Consider the following 15,374-nt stretch of genomic DNA (forward strand, 5'->3'; position numbering starts at 1 on the left):
CTTCTGGCTGGTCACGTCTTAGGGGCATCACTACCTCACTAGGGGGGTGATCTGTAGCTGTAAATAATTCCCCAAAATCAATAGCTCATTAAGTGTTCGACATTGGATGCTGACCACGTTGTTTAAGTGGACTTGTTTAGCTGAAGGCTTTCGGTCATGCATCCGCACCAGATCACGTTTCAACACAGCGTGGGACACAGCTCCTACGTTTCATTAGCCAGCTCATAGAAAAGGTCCTCGATATATTGGTAACGAATCAAATATATCTTTCCTGCCTCTTCTCGTCTGACTTCTGATTTCTATCTGACTGGGAACGATCGAAGGTGCTACTGGTAGCTGGTTGTAAAACTAGAACATCCTCAAGATCATTTACATACAGTATAGAAAATAACGACCCACGACAGAACCTTGAGATATTCCACTCAGCACTAGTCTCCAGATGGAGCACTGTGATGTTATGTTTACTTTCTGTCTACTACCCACTGGGAACTTCTTAAGGCATTTTAAGAGAGATCCGGCAATACCAAGATTTTCTAGCTTCAAGTGTAGTTTATTTGTTAGCATCTTGTCAAATGTTTTGCTGAAGTCTATGTAAACCACACCCACTGACTTTTTATTGTCTGTGACCTTTATCCAATGCTCCCTGGTTATATGTAGGTTTGTTGTGCAAGATAAACCTTTTCTGAAACCGTGTTGTTTTCTGTTTAACAAGTCGTATATTTCCAAAAATGTCATTATGGTCTTTATGACTATTCTTTCCAGTATTTTGACTACGACACTAATGAGGCTGACAGGTCTGTAGTTCTATGGAAGTTGTCTCAATCCTATTTTATGTATGGGAGTGACGACTGTACCCTTCCAGTCCGTGCGTAACATATCTTGGTCAAGTGACATATTGAATATCACAGTCAGTGGGGCTGCAGTATATTGTGCAATATGTCTCAAGGTTTCGAGGTGTAATTTATCCGGTCCTGTTAACTTTTCCGTATTTAGGGTGCTATGTGCCTTAAGTACATCGTCTTGATGAAAGTCCATGGTGAGCAGACGGTTTGTTTGTTTTGTATTTGGGTTCAGTTCCTCGTCTAGATGACATTCCTGAGTGGAAACTTCCCCAAAATAGTTTGCTACAGCGTCTGATTTTTCTTGATCGTCCTCTGTTAATTCAGATCCACTCGCTTCCTCAATTGAGTTGAGAATCCAATGCTGCATCCTTGTTTTGTAATTTACGCACGAGAATAGTCTCTTAGGTTGCCTGAATGCAGATTGTGCCAACAGCATTTGATATTTCCTCTGAGATTCGCTGATTTTATCGAACACTTGTTTCTTACCGATCTGTAGCATTCCATTGCACTTGCTGTTCCAAGGCTGATGTCAATATTCCAACATTTCTTCTATTGTCTTGGTAAACTTCGAATATTCCGGCTTATCCAGAGATGGCCAAGTCCACTCTTCTTCGGGACTGCCCAGGCTATATATGTTTGAGTTACTTGATTGTGTAACTGCCTGAAAGGTGTCCATGGCTCTTTTACTGATGCCTCTGAGTCAAATTGCAAGCTTTCTGCATGTGCTGCAGTGTTGATTGTGTTAGATCGATTGCTTGAGTGCCCAGTTAATATATGACGTGATGATCCGCGCCAATCAGAGAGGATTAAATTTATCGACCGAATTATTGATACACAATAGCCGTATGAGCAGCCTTGAGTACTTACCAGTCCTGCCTCTACATAGCCCAACCAGTTAAGTCCAGAACACCGAAAACAACCTCTGCAATATGAATCATTATTCTCAAACATACTGGGTTTATATACCAAACAAACTGACCACATCGTACCATAAAATAGAGAATAAAATTTGTACAGGATTTGACCAAATATGGCTGTGAATAGGGGAACAGTAATTAATGGACTAGGGATAACTCAAGAATGGTAAATCGTATTATAAGTCTATAGGTCAAAATGAAGCTTATCATAAGAGGGACATGAATATGAATAGTTAAGTTATTTAACAATTATACAATGGGAAATATGCATATCATATTGGTCTATAAATAGTTTTCAAAGTCCCTAATCATAAATCTTCGGAATGTAACAGATTACCTCTCTGTCTGCCTTCCGCATGATGGGACGGGCCGGCGCAAATGTCTGACAGGCTATCTCAGCCATGAATTTGAATAAGATGACTGCATGATTACTTCTCCCTAGAGGTGGCGAGAAAATTATTTGACCGACATCGTCACTGTCTGTGAAGACTAAGTCAAACAGGGACGAGTAGCTTCGTAAGTCATATCTGGTGGGATCTCTAATGTGTTAGAATAAAGCTATTGCAATCTGGGTTTCTAACGTTTTGCAATCAAATGACGTTATCGATGGCCCTACATCTATGTCTACACAGTTTATATATGGTGCAATAAAGTCGCCTACTATAAGACTTTTACCCCTCTTAACCAGAACTTAGATTTGCATTGAAGTAAGTCATCTACCACACATTCTGGACTGAGATATACTACAATATTTTGCAGCTTATATTTCAGCCTGCAACGCACCAATTTACATGTCCCTAAATCGTGTGCCACTATATCAACAGCTCGTATGGTTAAAGTATTTTTCGTGTACAGAATAACCACGTCTCTCCTACGGTCTATTCTATCAGCCCTACTGGATATAAAACCAGTCAACTGGATTTCATTATCATACATTTCTGACGTTAACCATGTTTCTGGGACAGCAATAACATCCGGTTTTTCTATATTCACCACTGTCTTGAACTCTGCTATTTTATTAAGTAGGATGCAGGCGTTTATGTACCACCGCGAGTGACATCCAGTTCTAACCTCTTTCTTGATCCTGTGACGTGACAGTGAAGAACTTTAGCTAACAACGAAAAGCAACTAGAAAACTTGCAGCACATCATTGCTAACTTCCGAAACACAATTACTTTGCAAGCCGTCTAAGCACACGTTAAGGCTTCGTTGTATATCTTTAATAAGACAAAGGTGGCCATGAGTCACAGCTTTAGTAAAGAATTTTGGGACACTTTCTTTGTACTATTACATCCACTGTTTATGTGTTCTCTACCATATTATAAGGAGATCGGATTGTTCACAAGAAACGGTGATATTTACCTCAGAACCTAATCAGAGGTTAGCAATTTCCAGTCGATAACATTCGTTTTTTAATTCGACAGTATGAAAGTTTACATTAGTAGTTAAATTTACTCAACCGTGTGCTGCGGTAACATAGTACATCTTACATTTGATGAGTGCTGATAATTCATGGCAGACCTGACTATTTTTACTTGAAAATGATGAGCACACTCAAATATTTACGAAAAATCCGTATTTGAGTACCAACAACTTTATATACATAACCCTTTAAATACATTACAAGTATCATAACCTTGAGAGTTCATTTTTCATGCCCAGGTATCGACCGCAAATGCCACTAGCGCTGGGTTTGAATGGCCTTCAATTTTCATGATATGTCTGACATACAATGTGTTGATCAGAAAAGCAGGTTAGTATTTATTCCTTATTTAAAGATTTATGAAACCTAGTGGCAGTGATAGTAGCAGTACAGGGGAAGAAGAAAGACTGAGACAATTGTTTCTTAGCTGTGATTCTAATAATGATGGTTGCTTGGATTGTGAAGACTTATACAACATGTGTAAGAAGCTAAACATGGCAGAATGTGCCGAAGAAATTATAAACACACTTGGCGCTAACACCAAAGGTTGCATTACATTCGATGAATTCCTTAGCTGTCGAGAGAAAGTTTTTCAAATGCAAACTGAAGCTGACAATATATATTTCGCAAAGTCTGGTTTATCAAATCATCAGATCTATAAGCGGTCTGGACTTAGTTGGTGTGGTCACACAACTAATAAAATTCATGCAAGGGTTCAAAATAATGGACAGGAAGTGAATGAAAACTCTGTTCGCAAAATGAACGAAAATATCAATCTCGAGAGTTCCGCTAGCGAAACCAGCCTTGTTAACTCAGGTTAGATTCTGTAAAATACCAATATTTCAGTCAATGTAAACAAACTTTATGTTAACACACTGTTGTTAAGAATGACTGAGTTGAATTGTCAGACTTCTCGTTGTTTTGGGAGAATCGGGATATTTAAGTTTGATGCTCACAATTTCTTTCAGTGCGCGATACTGTACTCAGAACAAGTCAATGTGGCGAGTTGTAACAAGATGTGATATTGTCTACCAATTGCTATTAGCAAACTCTAAAACTGACCTCAAGTACGATTATAATTACATTTACTGATCGCACTCTGTTCCGGTGACTCAAGACTGTTTGTATTAGGTTTTGAGACTTAAAATGTTACGTCATTGAACATATTGCCTTTTAAAGCTGCCCACTGTAAAGCAACTTCAAGTCTAATCAACAGTTCCGAAATATTTTGCCGGATATTCGTCTTAAGAATTTGTCCAATGAGTGCACGGTTAAGTAAACAAACATAAACTTAGCGATCGATCTGTACAGGACGGCACAACCTGTAGTCTTTACCTTTTGTTGTGTTATTAATCGTTTTAAATTTGGTTGGTAGCTTAATAAATATCAATATTTTAGGTAACTTAGCCTCATTTTATTGACTCATTGAAGCCGAGCATAAGATGAATAAGCTGATCAAAGTAACTCATCAAGTAGAATTCTTTGAAAGGGAACCGAATAACATTAGTAAATCGATGTCAACAGATTTAATCTTTTACTTCATAGTAAACAGTGATGGTATTACGGCATTCAAGTATATATTATTTTGTTCAATGTCATATCAATTTTCTTATCGTGATTTAAATTCACAGAAAATCCCTAAAGGTTCCTATTTTCCGCAAACAGAGTTCTGAAATCTACATTCAAGACATTTTTTCTCACGTATACCAATCAATTAGGCTTTATTGCTTCCTGTGTAAATATCTGTTTATTAAATAAGTTAAGTTTAGCGAAAAGTAAATATGTTTTCAAATACTTTTATCTAAATATTTTTGCGTCAAAATCTTGTATTATAAGATTTGATCAATTATTTGTCTGTCTTGACCGTGTTGGTCTAGCTTTCATATCTAGTTGACCTAGTCTGTCTATGTTGAGTGGAATGTTTTCCCCTTTACGTCTAACCATGTCACTCAAGTCATTTGGATAGTGGTTACACCAAATCTAAAGTTCAAAAGTGAGGTCGAACTGTCGAGCATATTAGGTTGTGTGGAAACAGTAAGGTATTTTCCATGGACATCTAACACTGTTAGCAGTTATGCTATCCATTAGACAGTATTCAGAAAAAGCATGACATGATTAGGATTCGCTTGGAGTCAAATGTATTATCACCTTCCATCTTTAACTGTAACAATTGATAGAGTTATACTGTTTTATTTACTTTTCAAATTTTTTTCTATCATTTTCGATGATGTACTTAGGTGCAGAATATGATTCTGGAGCTCAAGATCTTTGTGGTGAACCACAAAGTTTACATTTGTTAATGCAACGTGATTTCCCTGATCTATATAAAATTATATTTCCATTACCTATGAATTCAATAAGAAATGAATTTGAAAATGATACAATGACAAATGAATTCAATTTATTATCTGTCAATGATGTAGATAATTCTGCAAAAGATTTACAGAATCAAAAATTAACTAATACAATAAATATTCAATCTGTAAATAAATTGAGTAATTTACCAAGACATATAGATACAGAATCATTTTGTATAAAATCAAAAGAAATTGAGTCAAATCATTTTTTAGATAATGTTCGACATTTATTTGAATGTGCAAATACTCTCCATGTACAACGGACAGCTCAGTTACGTTCTGAAATTCGTGATCTATCTCATCGACTACAAGGATTACAGGTAATTTGTAATGAGTACTTTTCTCCAACTTTTAAAGGTTTCCTTCCTTATAAATCCTGTTTCTTTCTAGCATATGCTTTATCTTGTTTTTATGCTAAATAGATTTAAGATAGGAATTTCTTGTAAATGTATCAGTACTTGTAAGTTACCAGTTCTTTATCGAAATTCCGATAAATGTACATTTGACAAAAGCCTTTCGGTTTATAAGTAACCTGTTTGTTTAACTCATGTAGCCTATTTGACCCTAATAAAAGCAGGCTACACAAAATCATTTTTCTAAAATAACACACATTTAGTTCAAACTTACAACACTCTAGTGTTATATTCATGAGAAATTAGTCATGCCATCATCACTAAAGTGTAATAGTTGTGAGATGTTCCTGAAAGACGACCAGCGTTTTCAGGCATTGTAACTTTTTACAGACAGAAAAAGTAGTCAGCAAGTGTTGGCTCTAAAGATGCCATATTTCATAGTTATCTACGGATCTGAAATTATAGACTTAACACAATTAATAACAGCTGCATCCCAAAATTGTAATAACCATCAATACTGATCTTATTCATAATTAACATTCCTCAAGAAGAAGTTTCCTTCTACTATGTTATCAGAGGGTAAACGTCAACTCTTTGCATATCTTTAACAGCTCTCGAGTAAATGATGACTGATTGATAGAAACCCTTTGGATGGAAGTTTTGTTAGAAACGAATATCTGCACAAGAGTTCTCTAATAGGTGTTCAGAAAATTCAGACATTTAAAAGTTTGACTTTGTTACCAACTAATATCACACCGTCTTATTTCCTTTGAACATATCGCTAACTTGCTCCCATACCAGCCTTTAGTGTACTTTTTGGTTATCAGTAGCTTGATACATTTGCCAGGATATGGAAATACATTCATGATTTACGAGAAGAACGATCAATATGTCATTATTAACCTTAACTATATTAACCTTTTGACATTTTAATACACTCAGAGTTTTCCAAAATACATATCCACTCTATAATGTTGTGAACGACCGTAAAATATTCAAATATTTGTGGATCGTGTCAGTATTGTCAATGATCTCAGACGATAATGAGCATAATTAGCCGGTAACCAGGAAAAGGCCATATTTCGTGAAAAAGATCTGATTTACTTTCATTGATCTAGTTAAATGTGAAAAGATATGCACTAAACAAAATAGCCTACTGTTATCAAAGTACCAAACAATATGAGTGTTTATTCATTTATCTTTTAATAATCCGGTTCATAATTCCTTATGCATTTGGAGTATCCGTGAATCGTACTAAATGCTCTCAAAATCAACAGTTAAATACTTTAATTATTGAACAACTACTCTATTTCATTAGTTTTCTTCATAACTCAGTTATCAACTAGAAATTATTGCGAATAAAAAAAGGATTCTTTACATAGTGATAAATACATAACTGTTTCTTATTTCACCTGATCGCCCCCGAATGCCCTGGTACGGCCGAGAGTGGGGAGAGTCCGCTCTCCCTCTCCAAATGCTCTCATATGTCACGCGTATATAGCCTCTGTCAGGGAAGTCCTACTCATTGCCTTCTCGTGGCATTGCCGTTGTTCACGAAATTGAGAGGACGAAAAGCGAATGTCCGGCACTTTAACCGGGTTGATGGACACGGAAACTCCACTTAATGGAGTTGGAAAACCCTGATTCCATACCAATGGTGCACATGAACTCCAGTATCCTGAGGGGACAAATGACGTATGAATCAATCGTTGGTCACCGGATACCATGGGACTGTATCTCCTTACGATGCTCCGATGCCTTGTGGATCGGATCTTTAGGTCGAAGGCTCCAGATGTGGCCCCCTAAGGAAAACACCTGCTTCAGTTTGGGCACCTGGTCAGTATTACAGCCCTCTCACATATCAAATGAGATTTGTGTATGGCGCATATATATCTGGTGCTCCTTTATACCAATATTTATATGTTTAAATAAATAAATAATCACTTGATTACTAATAATTTCAATCTAGTTTGACCTTAAACATATATACGCTTTTGTTTATTTAATTTAACTATAGACAAGTCGAGATATGAATCATCGTGAAGTACAACGTTTACAAAGAGAAAAAGAACAATTACGTAATGAACTTACTAATCAAGTATCACGTTATGAAGATCGTTTAACTGAATTACATAGTGTTATTGCAGAATTAAGACGTCGTTTAGAACATACAGAATCAAATATTATACATGAAGTAGAAGAATTTGAAGAAAACGATGGCGATGATGGTGACGATGATGATGGTGAAGTAAATGACAATAATGTAATGACTAACTATAAATCAGATAGAAAATCAAAATTGTCCTTATTAAATACATTCAATAGTACTAATATTAATCATGATTATTCAACACATCAGGATGAATTTGATAAAGATATGAGTGGAAATAGTGATACATCAGTTAATGTTATGATGGATGATGATGATGAGGATGATGGGGATGATGATAATGTTGAAGATGTTGTTGGTCCATCAAGTGATGCTATCGAAGATAAATATGTTGGAATTATAAAACAGTATCATCAATCAAAATCAAATTCAAATATGTTTTTAAATCAAACAACAAATCTTCAATATGATCCATTGAATCATAATCATGAACTAGTTCGTCTACATAATGAGAATAATAATAATAATGTGAATACGGATGGAGTATCTAACAAGTATAACCATGATCTTGTAAGTTTCCAAACTTTTAAAAACAATATTGGTTACGATGCACATCACGTACTGACCTTAGTTCAACAACCATTAAAAATAAAGAAGTGCTTGACAACTGTTCCAGCCTAGTTTGAAACCCCTTTCCAGTGTCCATCTACCACCCCACCCCTGATTATACTCAGAATCTTCAGGTCTCACGATGACTGGTTAACCATAGAACCATAGGCTCAGTGCTCACGACAGAAGCTAAAGTCTTGAGTTCACCACCCACCCCCGTTTGATTATGAATACACACTCTTGAAAAGTCGCATACTAGGTTGAATCAGCTGTTTAGTAGTTTCTGATTTTCCTTGATTTTCTCAGATCAGGTTTTACGAGATAAGTTTGCATCCATCGTTTAAATTTGTCATACTGCATCAAGACAGTGACATGAAATTATCAAGGCAAATACTATAGCAATAGAAGGTAATAACAGTATTAAAGGTATCAATGATTATACATAGATAATATGATTTGCAAAGAGATAAAAGATGATCAATTCTGAAATATGTCATTCAACATCTTCAAACGTTTTGTTAAGACAGTCAAAATGACCTCGGTCACATTGTTTATAGGTAATGACATATCTCAGTTTAACAGTCTTATAATCTACACTTAACCAGTAAACATCACATCGGGGAAGATGGTGGTTTGGCATATGTATTACATAACCGTATCACCTTGGTCAACAAAGATTCACAATCTCATCAACTTAACCGTCATCTTTACCTATAACTCCAAGTAATAATCATAAAATTAGTAAGTTTGAGATTAAATATACGATCCTAATGTGGAAATACCAGACCAAGGAATTATAGTGTAGATCTTCTTTAGACTACGTTGTTTATTGTGTGTATTATACGTGCTCAATAGTTGCCTGTCATGATATGCGCTACCTACTGATGTAGGAGTAAATTAGAAGAAAGTTAACTTACTTACGCCTGTTACTCCCAATGGAGTATAGGCCGCAGACTAGCATTCTCCAACCCACTCTGTCCTGGGACTTCCTTTCTAGTTCTATCCAATTTTTGTTCATTCTTCTCATGTCTGTCTCCATTTCTCGGTGAGCTGTGTGTTGTTTTGTGTTCTTCTTTTCCTTTGGCCTTCAAGATTCTATGTGAGGGCTTGTCTTGTGACGCATTTGGGTGATTTCCTTAATGTGTGTCAGAAGAAAGTTAAAGGGAGACGAATTAAGATTAAGTGATATTGAAAATGATTTTTATAATTTTTAAGTCAACTTTCAATCCATATTAATACAAACGGTGAACATTGAAAATCTGTTTTTCTTAAAAGGGTAATAAAAACTAACTTTTATACGTTGACTTTATTTAGTTTATGAGTCTTCGGAATTAATTTTTTGATTATTTTTCTTCGATAAGCACATGGATTCACCTAAGGGGAGTGCTTTGGCGCGAGACTGGTAGGTCCTGGGTTGAAATCTCGCGAGGCGGGATTGTGGATACGCACTGCTGAGGAGTCACACAATAGGACGAAATGGCCGTCCAGTGCTTCTAGGTTTTCCATAGTGGTCTAGCTTCAATTGATTCATGATTTCAACTATGAGAACACTGAATTCTCCACAAAACCCCTTCCGAATTTAAAGTTAAGCATTAAGTTATCTGCATCCTGTCAAAATGAGAATATTCTTTTCATTAACATTCAATAAAATGAATACATCTATAAGAATAAGATATTTTTATAAAACATACATCTTAAAGGTTATTTACATTAATATTCAGATTTAACTAGATAAATATTGACGATCAAGGATTATTAGGGAGTTATTTCTTTCTAGTAGAGAACTCCTCAATAATGTGAACTCACAGCATTACCAGTGATCGAACTTTATATATTTAAACACATAAATATTGATACAAGGGGGAACCAGGTATATATGCGCCGCACAAATCTCATTTGGTATGTTAGACGGTTGTGATACTGACCAGGTGCCCAAACTGAAGCAAGTGGTTTTCTTAAGGGACCACATCCGGAACCTTCGACCTAAAGGTCTGATCCACAAGGCAGTGGAGCATCGTGAAGAGATGCAGTCCCATGGTATCCGGTGACCAACGATTGATTCATACGTCATTTGTCCCCTCAGGATACTGGAGTTCATGTGCACCATTGGTTTGGAATCAGGGTTTTCCAATTCCCCTAGGTGAACCCTCCGTGTCCACAGGTTCGGTTAAGGCGCCGGACATTCTCTTTTCTTCCTCTCAATTTCGTAAACAACACTGGTGCCACGAGAAGGCAATGAGTAAGAGTTCCCTGACAGAGGCTATATACGCGTGGCCATGTGAGAGCATTTGGAGAGGGAGAGCTGACTGATTGATCATAATATTGTAGGAAACATCTACCTAACACTCCTTAGATTTTAATAATGATCTAATTGTAGTTTATTTGTAGTATAAATTAGCTTCAAATTATATTGACTTTGAAATGCCTTTATTTATATCCATGTTCTATACTTCATTGGGAGAAACAGGCGTAAGTAAGCAAGTAAGCAAGTAGGTAAGCAGGTAGGTAAGTAAGTAAGTAAGCAAGTAGGTAAGTAATGTTAACTGTATTTAACAATCGACTGTTTAAACAAGAAATCTGTCATAATAATTAAGTAGTATTTTACACATAACTAAAGCGTATAATCAATTTTTTTCAATTTCAATACACTGATAATTAAACACATATATTCAATCAGAATAGGGTGACCTTTATGTTTAGACTATTGCTATTTGGAAGTGTAATTGTGTCATTGAAATTATTTCATGTTATTTTCATAGATCAAAGAGATACTCGGTTAAATTTACTTAAATTCATAATACCAAGTGAATTTAAACTTCACCCCCATTGCACAAGTAAATGGCTACCAGGACTCAGTAGCTAAGGGGATAACAAGCTGGCTTTTGAAGCGGACGGTACTGGGTTCGAGTCCCACAGTGAACATCGACTCCGAGATGCAGGTACACCCAGGACGAAGTGACGCGCGTCCTGTATTCCACTGCTAGCCACTATTCATCTTTGCTTATAGAGTGGAAATAGTTTTTAAAGTGTTGATACCATTCCGTACTGGTAATTATCTTTGAAATGGAGATCATTTACATTTTGTGTTGTCATGTTTTAAATAAACAATTGATATTATCTAAAGTATACATGAATTACAGGCATATATAGATATCTATTTATGTATATATATAAATTTTTCGCCAAACTGCGGTAGGTTTGATAACCTAATTTTAGAACAGTAACAATCAAGACTTCTTGTCCTCTCTCTCTTTCTCTCTGCCTGCCTTTTAGCCCTACACACACATAAACGTATAACGTTTTCTGTTACAAATATAGGTAATTATAGGTAAATAAGAACTAACTTATATAGATGAAAAGAAATGTAGTAGTAAATACCCGATGTTTGAATTCAGTAATGATGATGTGAATGTGACAGATCGACTGATGATTTTGTTAGGTGTTCATCGACTGAATTCACTGAGATATATATTACGCTAGTCAAATCATCGCCTACCTCATCAGGTAGTCCTGGTTTGTGTATGGTATTAGGTCAGAAGAATACTGTTAGTTTTCTGGCGAAGATAAGACATTAGTTTATGTAGCTCATCAACTGTTAGTCGGTAATGTATTGATGTATATTATTACTGCTATCTGGTTATGCTTCACACGATGAACTTTTAAGAATCGTAGGTGACATGAGTTTAAATCATTAGTAGTAGCGCAAATGTGACCATTTATAATCTCTCCTGAATTTTTTAGCCTTTCATCTAACTTCTTTTTTTGAGTCACATTTTATATGTTTAGTTCACTTGACCATCACTGCCTATGATTACATCAATTTTTCGCTATCCATCTTGTTAAATTCACCTCACTTTATTAATGCGGTGTGACAATGTAGTCCAAACACATTTGTTATAGATCTTACATTCATTGTGACTGATTGAACAGTCAAAATGTTTGCTTTATGTTCGGTGACCCTCTGTGTTTGATCATCGTTGCCTCTGAAGTATTATTGAAATCCAGTGACAACACCATATTATGACATGAAGAGATGATATGAAAGAGAGATGTATGGGACTGAGATCTGTCACTTCCTCATGATTCTTTAGTTGGATCCTAAAGATCGTACAACTTATTAACACGTGACATTAACAGACAAGGCTTAGCGTAGAAGCTAATGATGATTTTACCCTAGTTTTCTATTACATTACTTATAAAATTGGAGTTGTCTCCTATAACTAAGGTAAATCTTTATTGGTGGTAAAACTCTGGGAAAACTTTGGTCAATCCATATAATGGCTAACTGATCTCCAGAATAATAACTGAACACTTCACAGTAACCTGACATGAGTGTTAAACGATGTAACCATCTCAGTCGGTTCAGATTTAGAAATCCATCAATCACAATTCATCCACATTACTTAGAATTGAATATAAAATCTTAATTTTATCAACTCAGTTAGTAATACCATGAAAACATCGTTGATTTAATAACCTGAACATCAGTGTGAAAATTTAAACAAGCAATATAAAAATGAATTAGACTTCACTGGACTTAATGGCTAAGTGGAGAACGCGATAGCGTTTGAAGCTAACAGTACTGAGTTTGAGTCCTGAGGTGTACATCGACTCTGGGATACAAGTACATCTAACTGACAAGTCACAAATAGAACGAACTGGTGTACGTTCTGGATTCAATTACTAGCCACCATCCATCTCTACTTATAATGGTTTAATATCTGTGTACTTTATTCTCCCTTAGTGATTATATATATAAAGGGCTAACTCTTAAATTGTTTACTTATCCTTTGATCAAAAGGCATGTTATTACCGATATCTCAAGTGATGTAAGAAAAAAAAGGGAAGTTCCAAATGACTCGTCTATTTTTCTTGCGGGTATTACCTTTATATTAAAACTTGGGTCAAACTAGATTCTTAAACAGTTTCCTTAATGTGTATGTATGTGTGTGTATGTTTCCTTCTCAATTATAATAACAACAGTTCAGTATCTCATTGAAGTGAAATACAGTTGCTCATAGCAACAATAGAAATCAAAGTGTACTTCCAAACTACTTTACTTCTCGTATTATGAATTATCTTTATTACTAAGGCAAGATAAGGTGGAGAAAAGGAAAAAAATTTTAAAAAAATTAATTAGTCAATATTAACTTTAGTTAGGTAAAAGAATTTACTAAACATTGTTGCCTAGGTAGTATTTAAAATCTAATCAACCTAATATATTTAAAAAAAAATTAAAGCGATATTTATTCCCCATTACTGTGTTCACCAACCCGATTAAAGCGCCGGACATTCGCTTTTCGTCCTCTCAATTTCGTAAACAACACCCGTGGTGCGAGAAGACATTGAGAATAGGAATTCCCTGACAGAGGCTATATACGCGTGGCCATACGAGAGCATTTCTAGTGGGAGAGCTGACTTTCCGCACTCTCGGCCGTACTAGGGCATTTGGGGGCTCAAACGTTAGATCAGTTCGTTCCGATATTCTTGTTAGTAAATGATGGTCTTCGAAGGTTTTATTGTGTATTTTTCTTTGTATTCTTGTTAAATGTCACGTTTTACTGACTACTGACAATGTGAGTGATAAGGCTTTTACTTATGGGTTCATAGATATTGATCGATGTGTCTATTGACTAGGGATTGGTCCAAATCGTACTCTTAGAATGCTCCCGATCCTGTGTTCTTACTTTTTCACAATTGGATTTATGTCTCTGTTTGTCTACCTGGATTGATATCAGTGGTAAAATATTGTGTTATTTCACTCCAAACATGTATTTGTATTTTCATAGTTGAAATCATGAGTCAATTGAAGCTAGACCACTTTAGAAAACCTGGAAGTACTGGACGGCCGTTTCGTCCTATTATGGGACTCCTCAACAGTGCGCATCCACGATTCCGCGTCATGGGATTCGAACCCAGGACCTACCAGTCCCGCACCAGAGCACTTAGCCGATAGACAACTCATGATTTCAACTATGAAAATACTGAAATCTCCACAAAACCCCTTGTGATGTATTTGTATATACATAAATGGAACTGGAGTCCATCTTGGCCAATGTAACATTGCTCGTAGTTAGTATAATTTATTTGTAGATTATATTGGATTTATCCACTTTTGCTGTTGGCTTTCAATCTTCATAATATGGAATAAAGTTATCACGTTGGTTTGTAAGCGACACTGATCCCGAAAAGTTTCTGAATCTTTCTAATAGTTTCTGAGATATTTTTCACATATGGTGGAGTGATCTGTCTTTTTAGTTTCCTGTATTGGTATTTAATGGTATACAGATTAATCAGACACCTTTTGACGAATTCGTTGGAGTAGCTCTTTTTATAGAAAACAGATAAATTGATTTCCTTAATTCTTCGTGTAGCGACGGTGCTCAAAATGGTTTTGGCTCTTCTGTGCTGTTCGATTGTCACTGTTGTAATCCGTATGGTTTGACTTTATTTATATTTGCACTTCTAAAGTTTCCGACGTTCATTCTGTTGGTTGAGATATATGAGAAAAATATTTTATGTAAAAAATGGTGTTAAACAACTCATGATTATTTTCGAATTCATCTCTCCTCAGAATAATGAATGCCTCATTTGCGTAATATGTCCAAATTTTTAGTTTGATTGTTGAAAGAGCTGTAACTTCAAGTCTTTCTATCATAGTTTTTGATAGATAGATAGGATTTTTATGTATAGTTAAAATCATGAGTCGATTGAAGCTAGACCACCGTAGAAAACCTGGAAGCACTGGACTGCCATTCGTCCT

General features: G+C 35.7%; 1 protein-coding gene across 1 annotated transcript; it reads left to right on the forward strand.

Annotated features, from left to right (window-relative positions):
* Positions 1–3,541: 3,541 nt before the first annotated feature.
* Positions 3,542–8,683, forward strand: Smp_168570 (hypothetical protein; the record flags this gene model as incomplete). Its single annotated transcript, XM_018791337.1, has 4 exons — positions 3,542–3,998; positions 5,420–5,859; positions 7,910–8,086; positions 8,411–8,683. 4 exons carry the CDS (start codon positions 3,542–3,544, stop codon positions 8,681–8,683), a joined length of 1,347 nt encoding a protein of 448 aa, XP_018645476.1.
* Between the last annotated feature and the right edge of the window lie 6,691 nt (positions 8,684–15,374).

This window comes from Schistosoma mansoni, assembly GCF_000237925.1.
Source record: "Schistosoma mansoni, WGS project CABG00000000 data, chromosome 3 unplaced supercontig 0083, strain Puerto Rico, whole genome shotgun sequence".
In the NCBI taxonomy this organism is placed as follows: domain Eukaryota; kingdom Metazoa; phylum Platyhelminthes; class Trematoda; order Strigeidida; family Schistosomatidae; genus Schistosoma; species Schistosoma mansoni.